At 41.3% G+C, this 23532-nt stretch overlaps 1 protein-coding gene across 4 annotated transcripts in view; it reads right to left on the bottom strand.

Moving 5' to 3' along the window:
- Positions 1–922: 922 nt before the first annotated feature.
- Positions 923–23532, bottom strand: part of slc2a4rg (SLC2A4 regulator) — a 46574-nt gene continuing 23964 nt past the window's right edge. The window contains exons 3-10 of one of the 4 annotated variants that reach the window (XM_074644079.1): positions 22874–22954; positions 18892–18992; positions 16674–16918; positions 14071–14171; positions 11125–11398; positions 9623–9763; positions 7289–7416; positions 923–6790 (exon numbers count right to left, since the gene is read on the bottom strand). In XM_074644079.1, coding sequence (XP_074500180.1) covers positions 6679–6790; positions 7289–7416; positions 9623–9763; positions 11125–11398; positions 14071–14171; positions 16674–16918; positions 18892–18992; positions 22874–22954 — 1183 coding nt within the window. In that variant the 3' untranslated portion in view covers positions 923–6678. The remainder of the gene's footprint in view (positions 6791–7288; positions 7417–9622; positions 9764–11124; positions 11399–14070; positions 14172–16673; positions 16919–18891; positions 18993–22873; positions 22955–23532) is intronic. The other 3 variants (XM_074644081.1, XM_074644080.1, XM_074644082.1) reach the window with 3 other exon arrangements.

The raw sequence follows: 23532 nt of genomic DNA, 5'->3' as shown, positions 1-23532 counted from the left end.
TTGATCTTAAATCTTTTATAAAGTGCTTATATTTGAGAAAACAAGAGTTTTTTTTCTAAGTATGATTGACAGACTTTATCCTACATTTACAAATATCTTCAACATTTTAATTGTCTCTACAAAAAAAGTTTATTTTTATTTTTGTTGATGCCACCTGCCCTTTTGACTTTCTTCGTTTTGTCCAATTTGTTTTTTGGTTGTAGGGATCAAAACAAAGATAACTAGATGACTGCAAGGCTGAATCTGCCTGTATTGCTAAAAACAACCTTTTCTTGGGCGAATAATATATTACCCTTTTCTATTTTTTTTTATGTAGTATTTTTCATGATCCTTCTTTGGACGATTTGTGTAATTTGTGATGCATATTTGACCCAGCCTCTTATGTATTGTATTTAATATGTGGGTGTTGAACTTGCCTGTATTCCTGAAGAAATGCTTATATATTTTTTTATTTCATATATGCTTGTTTACTATTAATCTTGCTGTTTTAAGTTCTTTTTGTTCATGAAGGTGTGCTCTGTCCCCCATGTGGCTTGTTCAGCTCTGCTCTGATTGGCCAATGCAGATTGACTCTCAATCATGCAGATCACAATCACCTGAGTGATGACTGGGTTGGTGTCACCTGCTCTGCGTTGTGATGGTGACTTGATAACGCCTGATGAAGTTCTCTGTTAGATCAAAACACAGTTCAACTTGCTGGGAGCTTTTTAATGCAGAGTGCAGATCTTCTGTTTGACTCTAACTAGTGTTGTCATGACCACCTGTTGTCCACAAGGGGGCAGAATAGACAAGTCAAAGAAAGTAGACACAAAGGAATTCATCCTGAATACTGATTTACCAAATTTCCTGCTTTGGAAGATTATAAAAACACATTCATAATTACTCAGCTATACATACAAAAAGACTAAATCTGACGGCAGACTTCTTCCATTCAGGTTTATTTTCTTTCCGTCACATTACATCACATAGATCACATTATCAGCATCATACATGGTCATCCATCTTTTTCAAGCGCTAGTCATAGGCTTGACATTCACACAAATACTCCTTGAGTGCACCACTCCTCAGAAAGTGCTTCCTCCGTGTGCGTGGGACTGGCTAATGAAGACCAGAGGCCGAGCCCACACACACACAGGAGAAATCTTGCCCTCCAGTGAAGACCCGAGGCTGACGTCACGTTTACCTAAAGAAAAAAACGCTTTTAGCTCTGCGCGTGTGTTTGTCAGGCTGCAACGAGGCAAAACATCAGCCTCGGGTTATCAGTTGCTGAAAGGGGAAATCTAACACATAAAACCCTTCAGTGTTGTATCTCCTAACGAAAAAATAAGAACAAAATGAGCGATGCTAGACATGCAAAACAAACCTCAAACTCAACCAGACAATCAATCAATCAATCAATGAGAAAACAAGCAGGAGTCAGTTTTCACAGCAGCCAGTGTACGGCTCGGTAAAAACACAACAGGAGAAAAAAATAAATGGTCATCAAACGAGAGAACAGAGGGGTAAAAAAGCCTGGACAGACGATAAGAGCACAGTAGAAGAAGCAGAGAGTTGAGTGGAGCTGCCATTGCAATGCATTACATTACATTTGATTTGGAAGGAGATCTATTGGCTTTTGCTGCTGCTGCTGGTTTACACACAAATGAAAACTGACATTCAAGAAAGCAGCACATTAAATTCAGACATGTGGAAATAAAAATGAAGGCTTTTTTTTTTTTTTTGATGCACATTTCAAGGGTTTAGTTTAGCTTAATATACTGGGTATAAAGGCTTGGGTGGGACCACAGTAAAGCTGGATAGGACGAGAACGGGTCATCAGAGAAGAATCACTGTAGTGAAAAGGGAAACGGGAAGGATATGTCTGTTAGGAAACAAGTGGAAGACACTTAAAAAGCGTGCTGTCGGTTGGAATGTGCAGGGCAGGATAAAGATTCCCACAAGGTTAAAAATGTCATCGTGACCAAAGGTCGAAGGTTATCCTGCCTAACAACAACTTAACGTCACAACCACAAACAACATCCACGACGACGATATAACCACTCAGAAAAATGACTATTTGGCAGGGAGAAAGACGAACAGCAACAGCGTGAGCGAGTAGCCCAGGTGTCATCAAAAAGTTAGTTCTTGTTCCATTATAAAGCATCTCATTGCACAAAGTAAGATAGTAAAGCAATACTGCATGGTTGCGTTATTTGATATGATTTAGCAGTGTGGCGACAGCTGTGGGTGTTAAAAAAGATTTGAATAACAAAATCAGGACACGCTACAGGTTCACTACGAACTAGCCAGCAAGTATAACAACAAAAAAAGAAACTTTTGTTTTTGTAGGTTTTACATTCAACAGGTTTTGTTTTTCTCCCCTTTGCCTCTAAGCTACAATATACATTGAATCTTTTACGTGTTATGTTCACTATAGCTTCTCAATCGACTTTAAAAAAAAAAAAAAAAATGAAAGAAAATATTCTGAGCAACTATACTGTAAAAAAAGTTTACTTTTCATATAACAAGATAACAACGACAAAGAAAACAACAACAATATATGAAAAAAAGCCTCACGGTTCTCTTTATGTTGCATATGTACAAGAAAGCCCTGAAACTGCAAATCCATCTATATCGTCACTGCGTGTCTCGTGTCTGCTCTCCATCAACTTTCCCTTCACACCCATTAACTTCAATCTCCATCTCCCATTTTTACAGGTGAACGCTGTAATTGAATCACCATTAAAAGTCCACAAGAGCAACTTTGGACCCACAGTTCTTTCTGGCCATAATGACACAATCCGAGCTCTTATTGATGCAACTTGAGCCTCGAACGTCACGGGCCAGTTTAGTGCAACTCGAAAGAAAACTGCAATTACCGCCTAGCGGTTGTTTGCCTCTGCAAACCAGTCCAGTTGCAGTTTACATCCACGTCTGTCCAGACTCATAATATATGTAGTGAAGACTTTGAAGGAATTTAATAAAAAGCGTATTTTGTCGTGTGAATTCTGGCCAAAAAACGGTCAAAGTGACCTTGAACTTTGACCACCAAAATCTAATCAGTTCATCCTTGAGTCCAAGTGGACATTTGTGCCAAATCTGAAGAAATTCCCTCAAGGCGTTCCTGAGATATCACACTTACAAGAATAGGACGGACAACTTGAAAACATGCTAACAGTCCTATTTGCTCGCCAGCAGAAGCATCGGCCTCTAACCCTGCTGGTGGAATCTAAAAGGATGGAGAGAGAGAGAGACCTCACGGGTTGCATTTGACACTCCATCAACAACCAAACCGTAGAATTAAAAGTGGTATCCAGCACTAATAACAGTATCTACACAGTCACTACCTCAGCTCAGTAGAATGTAAATAAGAAAGTATAAGCACAAAGATGGACTTTATGGATTAAAAAGTGTGTGTAAAACTCCAGGCAATAAAGCGTCGTAAAAGCATCTGTTATCAAGACATTAATGTGTAGCCACTGACTGAGACTGGTGTTTCCCATCACTGAGACAAGGCAGGTGCTGCTTGGCACTCCTCCCAGGAAAGGCAACCTAAGTACCACACTGTACTTCCCAGTACCACACTAAAACAGCCAGTATATTTAGTACAATAACTCTGACACAGAGAGCAAGACATGAACTGTCAAGATCACTTACTAACAATGGGAGACCCCAGAGGTACAGAACCCCCTTATCCCTGACACCCCATTTATTCTATCGGGCAGTGACGACACCCCCCGCCTCCCCCCAAAAAAATTCTTTCACTTCAAAATTTGTGTATATAAAACGTCCATGTATAAAAACATGTCTTTGCGCAGTGCAACGTAGTGCAATTTCATAAGGTCAGTATACCTTTTTTTCCTTTTTATGTTCTTTTCATTGGCACTTTGTGAAGTTTCTGACCGGAAGAGACCGGAAGCTTATCTGGGATGCCGCTGGAATAAGCGGTTTACAGGCAGAATCCTTTTTGAAACATCTTTTTCGTGGTGAATAACGGGCTCTGAATGAGATATTATTTACTACTATTACAGCTAACATGTGTGCTTAATATGTTTGACTCCACGCCACCAATTAACAGTCAAGCATCTGCTTCCCAGCTTTCACAGGGAGGTGATAACTGGTCGCCTGTGACGTGGTATCAGCCAACAGCAGACAGCACGGGCGACCTTGTGGCGACAGGGGAAAGCACAGGTGTTTCTATGGCGACGGAGGTCTGAAGTCGTACTGTTCCTCAGTCGAGGAGTCAGCTCGAAATGCTCGGCGGCCTGCTCATATAGACCTTTTCATTGCCATTCTGTTGCTAGGGCAACAGCTTTGGTCCAAGTTGACTTCCTGTCAGCTACTGCATTAACAAACAGGAAATACAAAGGTCTATAGGAAAGGACAGGCACTGTTTGTCATGCGTTGCTATGGTGATCGCGTCAGGTCAGTGTAGAGTAGAGGACACGCAGCAGGAGCTGCTGCTGCTGCTGCTAACAAACAGCACAAAGGTGAATCTCCTCAAAAATATACATCTACTGTCCCGACTCTGAGAGCAGATCAGCAAAATACATGTTAAAGAGCTTTTGTTTTCTGAGAACAGAGGGCGTCACATGTTGTGAGGCAAATTTGTGATTTGTTTGATATAAATAAATAAATTGATTTGACTTGATTATGGTTTACGGGAAGAGGGTTATCATTTTGAAAAGATCAGTATTGTCAAATGAACTGAATAAGAGCAAGTTAACAACAATTATATGTTGCGAGTGAGGGGCAAAAAATAATAAAATAAAAGTTCATCTCTCTTCTGGGGATCTCTGAATGTAAGTATTACTTAAAAACATTCTTAACTATGACTACTGATGTGGAGTTATACATTTTACTTTCATCATTATTATCACCATTACTAATTTGTCCTTACATGTGTTATGTTAAGACAAGTGTAACTAGTTTTTAGACTTGTTTCACTGTATTTGTCTTTTGTAGGAACACTCCTGAATTTCAGCAGAGTATCTTTTCAAAATATATTTTAAAAAAAAAAGATTAAATGCTTATAAGGTTACCACTTGCATTTTTTTTCTATCATTGTTGTAGATCTTGGATAATTATTAAAAATGCAAAACAGGTAACAAATTGGGCCTTAAAATTAAAGGGTGCTATTTTCAAGAGATTGGCCAATATTGGTGAAAGGGAAATATAAAAAATATCTAAAATCTACCACCTATATTAAATCTAAAGTTTGGAAAAGCAGGCCAGTCATGTAGTATTACAGGCCTCTTCTAACAAGTAATAAATCTACTTCGGTGAAACATTATTTTACTTTGATTCAATTTTGATTCTCACTTTTCATTTCAAAATGTTAGACCAGAGTAAAAGATCATTCAACACAACATCTACTAAAAACATAGGAAAACGTTTCGGTTCCTATGAAGTTTGGTATCTACAAATGTTGCTGGTTAGTGATAGTTATTCCAAAAGAGAAAAGATTGGCTAATCTCTCCATTTAAAACGGTCAGAAATGAATTCAAATGCCTGATTAATCATCAGGTAGTGATTGTTGGATTACAATCTCTGTTAGTTACCTACATACACAAGTAACATCAGTCAGACTTTAAGTAAAAGTTTCAAAGGGCAGTTATCATTCATTGTGGTAAACAATCTCTTTAAGAACATCAGCTGAGCCTTTCTGCCTCAAATCATCTTAATAACAATGACAACCACAAAGCAAGACATTATTAAAACGCTGTAATCCTGCTGATTGCACGGTGCAACTGCTAGTTGCTTCAGCAAGTCACTGCTGAAAATAAACTCTATATAAGAAATAGATATCCTCTCTCTCAGGCATACGCTGTGGTTTCAGTGATACTCTAAAAGATGACTTATTTCTTCAAGGTGCATATCTCTAGGGTACAAGTATATATTGTGTACATAACGCAAAAATATTTAGGAAAGTCAAGGGGAAACTTTTTTGTACCACTTGTGTGTGAGCGTTTTGTGCATCTTTGCAAAATTACAAGAAGTGTAGCTGGCTGTACTGAAGTTTGCTTAATGAGCAGGTAGAAGATATTGAACAATATGTGATTAAACATAAAGTTGATATCCAGTAAGGCTGCAGAAGACAGTGATGCTAGCTTAAAACTGTTGGTTGGAAGTGAACAGGCGTTGTGCCTTTGGTAGGTATGAAGTCCCTTAAACAGTGACAATGAAAAACGGATATGCTACAGAGGCCTTTTCCGAGCAAATCTGGTGTTAACCCTCCAAAAAGTCAGGATCCACCCCAGAAAAACAGTAGACGCAGACTACATGATGCTCCTATAATGAACAACAGCGTATATCAAAAAGCTTATTTGTAGTCTTTAAACATCACCTTGAGTTGAGGCCGTGAAAAATGGCAAGAGAAAAAAAAAAAAAATCAAATCAGAAGGTTCCAATTTAAACATTTTCCTTATTTATGAGTTTCAGTCTTAGAAAAAGTCTCCAAACCTGCATAAAAGTTCTTTTTTCTTGCAGATTTTTTGTTGTTGTTGTTTGTTTTTAATCCACCAGTTGTATTTACTCTTTGTGTTTGGAAAGAAGGCGAACCCCCTGCTGGGCTGGAGGAAGCAGCACCGAGAGCTCCGTCTCCCCTCATCTCCCTCAGTGGAAGAGTCCGCCTGCAGCCGTCGCTTCGAGCGAGGAAGAGCTCATCTCGCAGACGCGGGAAGGGAAGGGGGCACTGGATTAGTCGGTGAATCTCTGACAGGCTTTTTTCCAGCGACAGGCTGTGCACCACATGTCTCTCTTCTCCATGCCGTACACCTTTCGGCACTTCTTCGCCTCCCCACGGGGTTTCCTTGGTAACAGCAGATGTGACAGCATAAGGACACGCACACAGACATCCAGACGCCCACACGGGCATAAAAAACACACATATATGTGCAACATGCTGGAAGGCACATACATGTAGGGGGCAGGGTCAGGCGCACAGACAAACACACAAGTCTTTCATTTCAACAAATCAATATAAATGTAACACAATACAGGGAAGCCATCTTTGAAGAGGTCAGAGAAATTGCTGCAACTGCTCTTATTTGATGTGATCTGATATCTGTTATGATCCAGCAGTGCTATAGTGTCCTTGTTGTGGCTGGTTCCTGCTATTTATCGAGCCACTACAACTACAACCACAGTCACATAGAGAGAGTGATATGGAGGACAAAGGAAGATAGAAGAAGAAAGAAATGGAAGTTGAAATGTTTTATCTCACAGTTGAGATAACTGGAGCTAAACTAGCCTCTTGATTTAACAACTCTCCTAACACAATCACACAGATAAAAAAGCTGTTGCGTACCTGGTTCCTGGTGTTGATTTAGGTGCCGGCGTTATTAAAGCATGGTTCTTGTTAACGGGGGTGTGTGTGCCGGCTGCCGGCTGCCGCTTCTCACCGATGCTAACTGTCCGGACGTGAGTCACAGGCCCCTGCGGAAGTGGAAAGATGCCATAAGTGCATTGTTTGATATCATACTGATGCCAGTGTAGCTCAACATCATTCTACATGACAATGACAGATGTTACAGAAAGACACAACCCTAATTATGTCCTTGTCAGAATAAAGTACACATCCATAATAAAGTGCGTAACACCTCTACAGACATCAGATTGGTCGCTTACAGCTTACCAGGGCCAAAGTTCAGCTGTTCATGTTTCATTCTTGATGCATTACGAAGCCGCTGTGTCACATTTTAAGATACGTGGTAACCATTTACAATGTACAAAACTATTTTAAAAGGTGCTATTATTTTAAAAATTCTTTATCCAGAGCATTACTATAGCAGCAAACAATTATTGTCTATGTAAAGATATAGAGGAGTAATGTCTACCTGAGCAGAGAATGAAACAAGAGCGTCATCATGCTCGTGAAAACGCCTTAAATATTTTTATGTTACCTCTATCAGCACTTTGACTGTTTAGTGTTGTTAGCACCGTTAGCTGTGAGCTGCAGTTTGCCGTTGCCATGTTGAGAGGCAATAGAAATGCTCCCAATCCCGTATTTAGCACCTTTAATTAACAAAAAAAACAAAGCATCTGCCTCTGGTTGCAGGTTTATGGTCCTGCGTGTTCACATCGTTACATCCAGACAACAAAGTGATTTTCCTGGTGAAGCGGATTGTTAATTTGTTGAGCTATTGTCGTCATGTGTCACTGTGATCGGCACGGCTCTTTCAGAGCGATGAGAGCAGTGATGTGTATTTATTAATCAGCACACCTTCTTCACCTTCTTTTGCACTTTGCGCTCATGCACATACATCAACCAAATTAGCAGGTGCGCTTGGAGACGCCCACACAGTCTGCGCGCCCAAGACGTACCTTCTTTGCATGATTAAAACAGGACACACGAGGTTAACAGCAGAGTAACTGGTGTGAATGAGTTAGGGATCAAAATTGTTTGTCTTGGTCTTCTCAGTCTCAACTTTAAATACTGTTGAACATTTTATTCTCTCAGTCAGACTTTGGAAGTAAGTTGGCCTCATTCACTGTTGTCATCCCGACGGTATTGCCTCTGATTAAGAAGAGCCACAATATCTCCTTGTGCAACTTCTATAAGCTTCCTATAGCAAGAAACAGGCACATCTTATCACAATTACATGGATGACATCCAATTTTGCATTGCTTTAGCTCCTGACACAAGCTGCATTGTTTCTGTAGATGTTAGCCCACCATGTACGGCTTAACGTTTTCTGCAACATAACCGAGACAAGACAGAGGAGCTAATTTCTGGAGTGGACTCCAAGTAACATACCTGCTGTAGGTGTCATCCTGGGCTATAATCTCAATGTATATGCCTATATAGAGCATTACAAGAGTGCTGCTCACACTGCTACGGCCTTTGTTGAGAGATCAATCTGAACCATCATCTCTATCTCTGGCTGCACTATCCTGATGCAATCCCTTTCTGGTCTGCCTAAAAAAAGCCACAGTTCAAAATCAATTCATATAAAAATCATCTGTACATGTTTTATCTACAACCAGGAGAGCTCACATTACGTACGTTTTTATTGTGTCCCCGCAGCGGTTGCCTGTCAGTCTTATTATTGATTTTAAGACCCTTTTATTGGTTTGTAAATATTTAAACAGTTGTGTGCCTCAAGACGTCTGATGTGCTTTTAAGATGCAATATGTGCCCCCTAGATCCCTCAGGTCCTCTGACTGTCTCCTGGCGGCCCCAAGAACTCAGACTCTGATTCATGGCAATGCTGCTTCAGCCATTATGGCCCCAGCCTTTGAAACAGCCTACTATAGAGTCTGATGATGTTAGAGAGTGCGTTTTTACTCGTATTGTTGTAATTTGATTGCTTTTAATCCTGAACTTTTACTTCATTTTTTATTTATATTTATATTTAATTGCATAAATCTTACATAAAGAGCAATGAGACTTGAACAATATAATGTTGGCAACATTTAATGTTACACCTGCATGCGCATTTGTTTTCACGTGTTCTTTTGAGTCTTTGGATGGATTGTTCTGTGTAAAGACAGACTGATGTCTACTGGTGTCTTTGGTATTAAGAAGCAGGGAGAGTGAAAAACAAAGACAAAAAAAAGCTACAAAAAATGGTTACAAGTGGAAACAGCAGGAGAGAAGTTAAGATTAAGATAAAAAGGCGTGAGACAAAGCCTCACTCACCGGGACGCCTTTGAAAATGACAGGAGGGGATTGCCATGACACACTGATGCCGTTTCCAGTCCCAATTCCAGGCCCGGTCCCATTACCATTGCCTAACCCAGCCAGCTCAGGACCCACTGGGATACTCACTGGAGCAGTGGCCTGGAACATGGACAAGCACCCCGCCATAGCCAGGAGAGGACACAACAGGAAGGAGGACGGACAGGAAACAGTGCAGATAGAAACAGAGAAGAGGAGAATACACAGAAAAGAGATCATATAATGAGCAGGGAAGGCATTTCTTCATCTGAAATGTGCCTTCATATCAACTCTGATCACGACTGCCTACCACAACAACCTTGTATTTGACATGAAAAGAAAATGTGTGTGAGTTCTAGGATTAGAGATAAACAATACCGACAGACACTTGTAGAATATGGCACAAAACAGTTTCAAAGACAGCATGAAGAATAGCAGAGAGAACATGAAGTTAGCAGTATTGAATAGGAGTAGAGCTGCAACGATTAATCAATTAGTTGTCAACTATTGTGATAATCGATTAATCGGTTTGAGTAATTTTTTTTAAGAAAAATAGTCTATATTCTCTGATGCCAGCTTCTTAAATGTGAATATTTTCTGGTTTCTTTACTCCTCTATGACAGTAAACTGAATATCTTTGAGTTATGGACAAAACAAGACATTTGAGGACGTCATCTTGGGCTTTGGGAAACACGGATCGACATTTTTCACAATTTCTTTGACCAAACAACTAAAAGATTAATAAAGAAAATAATCAACAGATTAATCGACAATGAAAATAATCATTAGTTGCAGCCCTACATAGAAGCGTATGAGCACAGTGCAATGTGAGAAGTAGTTATTGTAGTTACAGTGCGTATAAAAATACTGCAAGTCGATTTTCAAGTGCATTTTGCGTTGCCATGGCAACTGAAACTTCCATACAACCTCGAAACCACTGCGAAGGACTGAATTCAATATCGAAAAAGATTCATACTCGAGCTGAAACCATTGCATTTTTTTTTTTTTTTTTACCTCCAAGGGCATGTACGTAAGTGAGGAGTGATCATGAATTTGTACAGTTACAAGAGGAAGAAAAAGAAGAGGAGGGACGAGGAGAAAAAGAGGAGGAGGAGGCGTGGATACCCAAAGCTGCTACAAAGCAGTTCAAATAAAGTGTTGCAAGCAGGATTGTGAGCATGATTTAATCTCTTCTCTGAAAAAATATTCATGTGAACTTATGTTAATATTTGCAAAAGAAGTTTTTTTTTCTTTCTCTCCCTGAAATATACGCCCACACTGGTGTACGAGTTCAGTTTGGAGAAAAGCAGCTCTGAGGTCAGAGTGAATGACTGATCTCAAAAACTGCCCCTGCAGATTCAATACAATAGAGAAACTTTTTGGCTTAGTAAAATACCAATTGTTTTGTCTTGTTTTCAGGGGCATTGCAGTAGCATATTCTTTTAGAAAATCCTATTTAGTAATGTGTGTGTTGTGTGAATTACCTGGTAGGCGTGGTCAGTGCGGATGTGGCAGAGCGTGGAGGGAGCCGACTGACTGAGCAGTGTCGGGGCGTGGCTCTGCAGACCGTTCATGTCGATGTGTTCGGAGTGAGGGACAGCGGTGAGCGGCGGAGGGAAGATGGGCGGAGGGCCGCACGTGGTGGGGGAGGTGGGTGTGAGGCTGGACAAGCCCTCCGTTAGGCTGTCCATGTTGACCTCGATCTCTGAGTAGTAAAAGTCCTCCTCTCCATCGCTGTAGTCCGAGTCGCTGTTTCGCCTGCACGAGAGGAGAAGCAGCAACTACTTAGAAACTCTTCAGGATATCCTAAATTAAGGTTCTCTTAACACCACTTTAAAGTGATAATAAACAGCGTTTGACCTCTGAAACTTTGGGTCGTGCAGCTTTTGAAGATACAGCTGATTGCCCCTCTCATCAGCTTTATTGATTCACAGCTTCAACACTCATCTTTATGGAGGCGGTCTTTCATGACAAATTCAGAAGCGTCGGGGCCTGAAAATGCATCATGCTATGTATTTGAGATGATTCCAGTCACTTCCCTCTCATCTGCAACCATTAAATAGTTGGCTCAGGTCCCTGATCTCAAATGGACATTCCTCTGAGGAGCATTAGCCTAAAGACTCTTGCCTGTGCTAGAGGTTTGGTTGAGTAGTCCTGTGATATATTGCCATTCCAATCTAGCTCATTATTTTCATCCTGTCAGACATATCTCTGGAAATGAAGTAAAGAACATTTCCGTATACTAAAAAGAATAATATAATTGTGTAATATTTGTTTGTGGATGGTTTTAATCTTCATTCAGCGTTCAGTATTGTTATAGATTTGTTTTTCTTTTAGTCAACTAGATTTTTTCCCCCCTGAGTAAATAATAAATCTTCAATTCTTCCAAATATGCACCAGCAAATTCAGCACATTTTTGTGACATTTTAAACTGTAAACATGCAAACCATACTGAGAAGAAGAAAAATCATAAACATACTCTCAAAGCATTAAAGGTACATTTTGAAATACTGACTCAGGATCGTAGTGGTCATGAAAGATGACAATGTCTTTGCCTGTGATGTTCCATTTTACCAAAATACCACTGACATGTACAAACATAAGCACAGCTGTCAGTTATAGTATGAACAAAAACAAGTGCAGGAAGTGGTTACTCTTCCCAGCAGCAGGGGGCAGTAAAAGCTAGTGTGCTGCAGAGCTCCTCAGACAAACATGCTGGTGATGAAGTGACAATAACTGTGAGGACAGTGTTTGAGGAGGTGAAACTAATGCATGGAGTAGCAGTAGGAGTCTGTCTCTCTCCTATTGCTTTTAGTATTTTATGAATATTGTTATTTATATCATAACAAATATTACTGCTTGGTATTTCATTGGGTGACAAATGTATGTTATATTATCTCAAGTGTACCTGCTGCATTGGGTAAAAACAGTGACTGTAAACCAATGCTGTGTTGCTACAATGCGATACAATGGACCACATATGTGATACCTCGTACATTTATATCATATTCAGTCATCTTTCAAGCATTGTGATACAAAACTGTCTTCTTTATTGGTTTATACACCTCTAGGCACAAGGCCATGTGTAAAGAAGCTGTAATATACAAGCTGATCTAATCAGATGTAAAGGCAGGCAGTTGGACAGCATCCAAGCTGTGACTCGTCAGTGTGTCACTTTTCTTGTTTAGCCACATTATTTGAATCACAGAGTTTAACTCAACTACCCTGAAGCTGCAGAGAACGGATTACTTAAAGGGGACATAGCATGAAAAACTCACTTTTTCAGTGTTTTTGCACCCAAAAATTGTGAAATAAGACAACCCAGTGGGCTGCCTAGATCAGAAAACAGATTTCAGATTCGGCTCCCGTTCCTACGTCACATGCAGGATCATTAGAATATATTGGCGACAGCTTGAGAACTACCTTTGCAAAGGTGCACCATATTTTTCTAGCAAGCCAATCAGAGTAGACTGGGCTTTTTCGGGAGGGGAAATTAAAGAGACCGGTGCTAAAACAGAGCATTTCATGAGAAAAAAAATTTGATTTTTGAACATCAAAGCATGTAAATATGTTCTTGTAGAAACCCAAAATACAAGCATGAACCTGGAAATGAGCATTAGATATTCCCTTTGAGTGACACCTACGCAGTGAAGGTCTTCATCAAAGTGAAAAACAAAGCCTGCAGTTATAATACGAATACTTTTTACCACAGTGAAGATCATCAATGTGACTCTCACAGATTATCATACTGTCTGGTGGTGGTGCATGGATGTGTGTGTAGTGGTTCACCTAAGACAAAAACTGGGCATTATGTGCATAATACACACAACTGGGCAACATACTTTATGGAGAAAGGACACACTAAGAACTAAGGGGTAATAGGGATGCACCGCTACCGCTACCGGATCGGATATCGGGCCGATTCTGACTCAAATAGCTGGATCGGATATCGGTGACAATGGGGGCGAGCTATTTCAATTCAAGTCTATGTTTATATATTATATACATTATATACTGGAATTTGAATTCATGTCTAAGTTTGTACAAATTTGTTGCTGCATTAAAAAGGTTTACACTTGAATTGTAATTCCTGTTCATTTTGAAGATTTTTTTTGCCAAGTTTTTGGTGTACGATTTATTGTTTCAATAATAAATAACAATTCGCTAAATTTGTATCTATGTATTTATTTGTTACATTTTGTTTTACAAAGTTAGGAAAGCAAAGTTTAAGTCGAGCCTGATGTCGGTATCGGGACCGAAAAAGTCGGATCGATGCATCCCTCGGGGTGAATCTAAAATATTCATATTTTACTTTCTACTATACATCTATAACAAATTTGAAGATAATAGTTGGCCAAGATTCCCTGCTGGAATCAATAACTAAGCACAGTGTGTGTTCCCTGTGATGATGATGTGATGATGCCACTCACCCCAGGTGGATGGTGCGGACGTGTCGCTGGATCCCTGAGGAGGTGCTGAGGACCTTTTCACAGTTCTTCCACAAGCACTTGAACATCACCTTCATGGAGTTCTGAAAGAGACGTTCGCCACAAAAACCAACATGAGTCAGAACAGAAGATTTGATTTGTGTCATTATAAACACAACAGGGTGTGTTGGCATTACGTCTATCTTTGGTTTATTTGTTTAATCCTTAAAGCCCTTGGGGTTGTGAATCATTTTATTAACAATCGAAAAGCATCAGCTGTCAGCCCAACAGTGATGAAACTACAGCATTATATGCGATGAGTATTTTCAGAGGAACGTGACGATATGCATGCTGCATAAACCTCCATTTCCCATGTGTGGATCTCACTGGCAGCCTCAACACAAAGGCCTTTGTGGGGTGCCACGCTACAAGGGGGCCAAACACTACACCTCATTACAGAGCTATTAGAGCAGCAAGCCTATAAAAATAGAAACCCGATATGTGACAAGTTCAGACACGTACAGAGTAAAAGAGAAAGAAAAAGACAGGAACAGAGAGGGGACAAATGAAACTGAACTTTCTACCTCACTGTACTTTCATGTTCACTGACTGAGCGATCTCTTCCTGCTGTCTGTGCATGCTGTGAGCTGTGGTGAAGATCCATCTTACCGGAAATAGCTTGGTGTTAGGGTGGCAGACTGGGGGTGCCCCTAATGTGTTAAAACAACATTCAAGGCCTCTCATAAAAGCAATACTAAATATACAGGTGTGCACTCCCTTCCCCGTGTATACATAGACAGGTACACAAGCACACCTGTGAAAACAACACTGATCTCTTTCACATCTGATCCTCCTCAAATTTGATTTACAATAAACCCAGTATAACTCTCCTCGGTTCATAAGCAAGCCACGAGGAGACAGATAGATGGAGTGGGTGCTTTTTTTTATTTCAATTAATATTCTTTCTCCTATCAGGGGCTGGCAGCTGTCCGATGAGCAGGCAGGGACCTGCATCACCGCTAATGAAAGACAGTGGGTGTGTACTCTCATTACCTTTCAACAGCCTCTGTAGAAAGAAGGGAGGGAGGAAGCAGGAAAGGCCAAAAGAGGAAAACTGAGCGAGAGAAGTGAGAGTAGAACAGGTTTTTTATTAATGGTTATGTTAACTCTCTCCTACGCTGCTATTCCTCTCAACTATTTCTCATTGTCTGTCACTCCCTTTCATTGTGTTCAACAGCACCATGTCATTAAACTGCATGCATGTCCCCTGCCATGCTGTTTAAAACAACCCTCCTAATACAATTGACACAGCAAAGCTCGTTTTAATACCGCAAACAATCACAAATCACTTAATTCCTTAAGCATTTTTCTTGCATCTTAACACTGTTACAGTAAGACTGGTGATTGCCATGTCTAATAATCCTCTTAACCCACTGCCTGCACAAAATCAAACAGCCCTACAATCTAACGGGCAGCTGCTCAGTAAAGGTTTAGACCTCTGCGGTTGGCGTCGGCTATATTGCAACACAAAGCTAGCCAGCAGGTTAGCTCATGTTTTCACAACTTGTGTGTCTATATTCCTCCCGGCGTCATCCTACTTCATTTCCTGTCTGCTTATCATGGCATGGCTCTCTGGCAGCATCGTCTGTGGAGTCTTTATGGTTTTATATATTCGGCTGCTCAATAATCTTCACCGTTGCCCCACTCCAGGGAGGTGGAATTGCAAACTCCCACATATTGCACAGTATATGAGCTCTCCTCTGTCACTGTATGGCTAGAGGAAATATTGAGATTCATTTCTCCTCTTGTTGCTACCATGACTACTCCTCTACACCCTCTGAGTCCTCATTTTTATGCATCCCTTGAACCTTTTGTTACTTCCTGCTGTTCATCCCTCCCCTCTCCTTCATTCTTACTAAACCTCTCCCCCTGAAAAGACTGGAAGGGGAATGGAAAGCTTCTCGACAGTGAAGAACACTTTGACTTTCTGTAGTAAATAAAAATGAGGGGGAGAGAAGTGAAAGGGAGAACATAATCCATCATCCGCACAAGCAGAAAGCGACAGGCCTTATGTCAGAGGATGTTAAACTGCATGGTGCTTACATTTTCTGAACGTTTCTAGAGGGTCTTCCAAGGTCTCTCTCCCTGCTACTACTTTATAGAAATAACAAGCGCACATCAGAGTTGTTTCTGTACAACTGAGGCCCTGAAGTATTACTCAGCATGCACTCATTTTTGGGGTTTAAGTTAAAAAGTGGAATGGACAGCATCTGGGGCTGCTGTGATAACCACAGAACCACAGCTGTGTCAAGAAACTGTATTGACTGTGGATGTCAACTCATTTTTTAGACTTTGATCATGATATATAGTTCTTCTTAATAGAAGTGTGTTAAATATTATCTGAATAATAAGCAGATGTGTTTTCTGATGTGTTTTGTCATCAAACCATAAACACTTTCCTAAGCGAGTCCCAATTATTTCACAATAAAAGCCCCCCTGCTGTTCAGGAGTCAGAATCAAGTCTTTTCATTTGTATCATTGCTGTATAAATCGAGTGCATGCCATATTGATTCAAATATAAAAGCAACTTGGACACCCATCCTTACCTTTCGCTTCCGAGGTATGGGGTCCTCAAACATGAAGTGCGAGTTCTCTATGACATCCTCGATGACATCATCGCCCTGGGACGAGAGCAGGAAGCTCTTGTTGGTATCGTTGGAAAGAGGCGGGGACGGTGTGGAGGGCACCGATTGGTCGCTGGCGTCCCAGCTCCAGTTGCCGCTGGTCGAGCTGCTGTAGCTAGCCGACAGCACGTCTTTCCAAGCCCTGCTGACTGGCTCTGGGACTGGAGCTTAAAGAAGACACACAGTTTAGATTAGAACTTCAGATTAATAGCAAGACATGGCTAAAAAGAGGATGCTTCATGTTTGAAGACAGCCAGCTGTGAATGTTAAAAGGTGCTCTATACAATATCCAGAGCATTAATATAGCAGCAAACAACTATTTGCTATGTAAAGATATGGTGGAGTAATGTCTACCTGAGCAGAGAATTAAGTCGCTCTCCCTCTGTGTGTGTTGTTATCAGCGCTTCTCTGCGCTTTGTTTACATCGCCGGGCAGGCCGCGCATGCTTTTCAGGGCGTGATAGTGCATGTGAGTGAGCTGATAACGCCATCGGTAGCTTAGCACCCACCCTTCTGTTCCCCCTAAGGTTAACACTGTTAGCTCTGTCAGCGCTGTTGCCGTTGTTTGCGCTGTTAGCAGATGTTGTCATGTTGAGAGACGTGTGGAGGCAATAGCTGCTCTTAATATCGAATTTAGCACCTTTAAGAAGGCCTGAAATAAAAACAATGGCAACATAATGTTGGGACAGTATGCATAACAATCCTCCTGACCTAAATTCGAACTCTGAAATGGAATTGAAAATGTAAAATCTCTCAAAAGCCCTAAACCATGACTGCAGGTTTGATGTATAAATTCTAATATCTTTAATATCTTATATACAATAAGTACTCTACTGTCCTAACATTTTTCATTTAGCTATACTGAACTCTGTCCATTAAGCCCAACACAGCTTTAATTTCCTGGACAAGGTACTATATGATTTCTCTAAGTCTTAGCCCACAAACCCTTTCTACACCCTTTGGCCTTTTGACCAATCCAATGATGCTTGACTTAAAAAGATAATCGCACCGGCTTGATCTGACTTTCACTGTGGCAAAACATAAGAAAAACTAAACCCCAACATAGAGCAAAGCTTAATATCATGAATGTTGGGAATTAACATATACCAACCAATAACCGTTTCCTATAGGAATGCAAAGAGCTGAATCCCAGTTAATATGTAGCATAGATGTGTATGAGGATTACTGTTCACAGAATTACTAAGACCCTGGGGTGAACCATGTGTCAACCACATAAGAGAGAAACAAATCACAGCACTCCCAAAGATACAATATGGGGAAATTGTTTACTCCTATCATGAACAACTCATTTTAATGTCAAGCTACACATTTCATAAAAAAGCCATTTTGGTGCTATTATAAGGAGTGTCGGGGGCTACATAACGTCGTATTTACCCAAACTACCTACTGTAACCTGCATGCATGCACACAGGCATTTTCATGAGGCTTGAACAAACTGTGGTAAATCAACGATATCAACCAACATCCCTTCTCAGCAACACACTTTGTGTCAAGTAAGCTTTTCATCGTGATTAGCTCCTCCCAAACCCACAGCATCCTCTGACAAGATCTAATGATACAATGAAAACTCACATTGTTATAGATTTATTTTGACAATTGGTACAGCAGTGTGGAATATGAACTGCTATATGTTGCCTTTGAGCAATAACAGTAGCCTTGGTTTAATGCTGGCTCAAATAAATAAAGCAGATAGGACTTTGACAGTCTGGCATTGTTGGCATGGTGATGTGGCAACCACAGTGGAAACAGCAAAAGGAGCTGTGGTGATAGGGTCATGGCTGAACAGTTGACGGCAAGTGCTGGGCTTGGGTAAGCGTGCATGTATAAAAAGATAAGGGAATAGTGCTAATAATACTGTAAGAGTCCCCTCTATTAGATGAATACAGATAAACACATAAACAACTCAGCCTCATCAGTCTGTGTCGGGGTAAACTGACAACAACTGATTGATGATGAGCTTTTCTTCCCACTGTGCCCCCCCGCTTCACCTGACTGAGAGTGAGTGTGACCCTCGGTGTGATGTAAAGTGAATGACCTCAATTTGTTGAGTCAGTATTTGATGGAGTAGTTTCCACTGCCAGTATATTCAAGGTAGAGTGACACTGAGGCTGGGATGTTACCTGTGGGAGCAGAGGAAGGGTTGAGCACCAAAGGGGATGTGGACAGTGAGGTCAGGACGGTGGCAGCCATCACCTCCTTATCAGCATGACCTGAGGGCTTCCTGCAAAACACACAAATATAGATTGACCACACAGGAAAAGGTCAGGTGTAGATGACCACACTTCCAAACTTGTCTCCACACTAGGCCTGGAACTCAGGGATATTAAGGGTTGGGGGAAAAGAAATATTTTTGCGTGTCAATATTGTATAGATACACAGACATCAAGTATCGTAACGCTTTGGACTAGCGCTATCCATTGCAACCACGTTATTAATTCAGTTTTGTCAACGAATAGAATCATAAAACACATCGGACTCAGTGTGCAAGGTTTCTGTGCGTAACGTTTTTATCGGAAGACGGATTAAAAAAACGCATACAAAAACACGGACTTGGTGTGCAAAGACCTTTACAGCTAGAGTGAAGGTACTGGTGTCTGAAACTAGAAAACCCAAGGAATCCATTGGTACCAACCATGTCATGTTAGCTTGTCAAAACACTAAATGACGCTCCAAAGTACAAAAACTGGCATGGCCATTTTCAAAGGGTTTCCTTGACCTCATGACATGAATGAAAACTTTGAGATGAACAGAGTCAAAACTGTATCTTATCATATGAAACAGATGTTGACAAACTGCCTAATTTGCAGTTGAAAAAAGGTAATGAATCGCAATATATCTTATTGCAATACTCAGCATATTCCAAAAAAATCACATTAAGATCGTATCGTGTCTTAAGTATCATGATAATATCGTATCGTGGGGCCTCTGGTGATTCCCACACCTAAGGGATATGTTTGAACAAATCAAACTTCAGCCATACTCTATAATAGTTTGTTGTTTTGACTGAGTAATGGAAAATTATTTCAGGAGAAAAAGCCCAGCTTGTCCCGAGAGAAAACTACAAATCTGTGTAGCCCCCAAAAATATCAACAGTGATGTAACAAGAACATTTGGATGATGCAGCGAACAAATCCAAATCCAGGACATAATGGAAAGCCTCGAGAGTGAAAAGGTTTTATGGCGTGTTTCTGCACAGCTTGTGCAACCTCGCTCAGAGAGAGGGAGAGAGATGCTTGTTCCTCCCTTCCTTCTCAATACACCCCATGCTGAGCAGTCCACCCTCAGCTCAAACCTTATTTATACTGCCCACTTGAACTAGCAGCGTACCCGAACACACCACACAGCACACATTCGTAAACACAGTGAGTCCAAAGGGTGTGCTTAGGCATCCGGCATTCTGATAAAAACGTGACCGAGCACAACAGTAATTTGTGTCATTCTGCAATGAAGCGCAAAGTTCTCCACTTCATGCACATTTATTCTCTTCATCTATTCTATGTTGCACTCTTCACCTCTCCTGCTGTCCTTGAAAGCAAAATGCGAGGAAAATTATTTAAGGCAGGGCCAAGAACTCACACACACACACACACACACACACACACACACACTTGCGAACACACACATTAACGGATTGAATTTGTCAAGTAAAATCTAAAAGAGAGTGAGCCTTCAAAGCCAATACAATGAGGTCAACATATGTATGTATGTAACATGCAAATGCTGTAAAATGTTAACATATGACTACACACATTAACACAGATGCAACACAAACAAGAGAGAGACATGGTTTGCAGCTTTAAGAGGTCCCTGTCCCGCCCCCAGACTTCTCCACTACACAACCAGAGTAAACTGGTTTGAGGCGTTCTCTCAGCCAAGCCCTAAGCCCTGGCAGAGATCCACTCGGAGTCTCAGTGCACACACACAGACACACACACACACACACACACAGACACACACACACACAGACACACACACACACACACACTCAACGCTTAAAAACTTCACCCTGGAGTGCAAAACACCGAACAAAAGTACGCTGTAAATCAGCAAGCGTGCGCGTACCTGCTCACACACCCACTCTTTAGAAGTGACAAGACTTTTAAATATTTTATGGACGCAGAAAAAAGAGTTCAGAAAGTGTTTCAGCTCCCACGCTGATGAGAATGTGCTGGATGCGAAGCAAACACATCGCAGAGGAATGTACCGAGATACGAAGGAATCTCTCAGAGACAGTCTGAACACGACACGGCGATGTCCACACACAAAAAAAGATGCCGGTTTCACTCTTCCGACGTCTCAAAATGTGGGTGAAATGTGTATCTGTGTTGGTGTACACAATGCGGGCAGTTGGTTAAAACAATATAATTATAAAATACCAACATGGAGAGAATCACAGTAAGCAAAGAATAATATCCACACCACAGCTAAAACAGAAGACATAGCCAGAGGAGAGGCGGGTAAACATGCTCAACGCACACATACACATGTATAAACACACACACACACACACACATGCACAGTCTGGATGAGAGATACAGAGATAACAAGATTAGCCGTGTCCTGTTTCAGTCATTAGCCTTGTTTTCAGCACTAAACAGGGCCAAACAGGGACACGCTTTTGAATCATGGGCCTCCGTCTCTTCCTTAATAACATTTCTGTGTTGTTTTAATCATTTTAGTTGCAAACACGAACAACGTGTTGTCAGCTGGACTGTGGAGTTAAAGAAATTGCCAGCCTGTGGTGTCGAAAAGTACACTAATAGTATACTACTGACAGTGATGCTTGTCTGTGTTTAGTGAAACAAGAAAAAAAAACATACTGGGAGGTCAGCTAGCGTATTAGTTGATTCGAGAGATTATTCAAACTCTGATATCCCGATCCCTCTCTCACACAACCACACAGGGGAATACAAACACACACCAGACCCCATTAATACCCCTCGTAGCCCCCCCTTAAACCTAACCCCACTCCGATTTCCTGACATTGAGCTTTTCCCTTCCTCTGCTTCCCGGCAGGAGCATGATACCCCACCGCATTTTCATTACATCTGGTGCAACTTTTTGTGTGCGCATGTGTTAAGCAATAAACAACACTAATGGCGTGTTTTAGACACCGTTTTCTCGAAGGGCCGACTGCCAATTGACTCTTACTCATGCTGACGGTGGTGGCGAAGCCGATCTACTGTTACCAACAGACTGATATTAATGTTTACACCGAGCGAGGAGCAGATGGCTGCCACATTCTTCTGCCGTCATAAAAACCAGCTCGTACAGATAACAGCACCCGCCGTCCCTGTGCATCGTTTACTCTGATGATCGCATCATCGCCTGCAGATACTGGAAATGACACGGCCCGCTACTCTCTCTATAGCTTCTCGTCCGACTCTGAAATAACTATGGAGCCATTATACTTGGAGGACAGAGCTGGAGAGTGACTGCACTGATGCAACAGTAAATCTGTCTGCGTCTTCTTATGAGAGGCTTTATTTTGGAGCAAGTTAAACTGGGGATGCCTCTATTTAGAGGTGATTGGAGAGCTGAGATCGCTGTCAACAAAGTTGGGCTGTGTGTGTGTGTGTGTGGTAGGCTATATGTATATATGTGTGTGTGTGTGTGTGTGTGTGTGTGTTTGGGCGGAAGGGTGTTTTTGGTTTTTGGTTTTTGACTCCCCAAATCTGGATGTTTACAAGAGCCATTCAGTCCAACCATGGCACGTTTATGGCATGCAGTAAATCTAATGATGACATGATAAACATGTCCTCCTCCCCCACATATGCAGATGAACATGTTTAGGCACTTATACACACCGAAGTATTTAATGTAGTGTAGTGGCACCATTCATACTCTGAGGTGTGGAATTTATGAGCTCTGACACTGACAAACGTGTTTTACGAGACAGGTACTGCGCCTCCATAGGGAACTCTTAACCCCATTTACTGTACCTGCATATACTGTATGTGTGTGTGTGTGTAGTGCTTATACTTGTGGATGCCTCTGATTGGAGCATTTGGCCAACTTAAGTACATGCATAAACAAAATCATACGCTCGCTCTCTCACACCCACGCACAGAAATTGCACACAGAATACACACACCCTCTTACCTTCCTTCCTCCCTCAACTTGTATTGGCTTTGGCTGAGCCAAGAACCATCCCCTCTGGCAGCGGCACAACACATGGGCCAGCTAAAGTCAACAAGCCAGGCCCAGGCACATACAGAGAGAGGGAGAGAGAGAGAGAGAGAGAAAGACTACCGCTTTGAGCCAAGACACAAGTAGCAACAACAAGCTCAGAGTGCAGAAAGGGGGAGAGTAGCATGTGCCCATTGCCTAAGCATGTGTGTATCTGTGTAATTTGCATGTGCAATGAATGGCGTTTGTAGATCGCTGATTCTCAAAGTGGGGTCCGTGGCATTCTGCCAGGGGGTCCGCAAAATAATTTGCTATAAATTATAAAATTGTGCGGTATCATTAAACAGTACATACAGTATCTACAGATGGGGAACATTTGCGCCATTGAAACAAGCAGATAGAGTGGTCCAGGGATGACGTATTTTAGCATCGCCCCGGTTCCCTCGACAAAAAGCCAATAGGATTTTTTCATTGGATTTTTGATTATTGCAGAAATAAAGCTCTGTGGCAAATACACGTTTATGATACTTACTTAACCGTTTCGTTCAGCAAGATGATCTCCACAAATGGAACACCACTTTTATGATTTTTGAAATGCAAGAAGTAAAAAGCTAACGTCAGGCTATAAATGA

This window comes from Sebastes fasciatus, chromosome 8 (genome assembly GCF_043250625.1).
Source record: "Sebastes fasciatus isolate fSebFas1 chromosome 8, fSebFas1.pri, whole genome shotgun sequence".
Classification (NCBI taxonomy): Eukaryota; Metazoa; Chordata; class Actinopteri; order Perciformes; family Sebastidae; genus Sebastes; species Sebastes fasciatus.
Note: the sequence above shows the minus strand (reverse complement) of the source record. Positions and strands in the feature narration are given on the sequence as shown.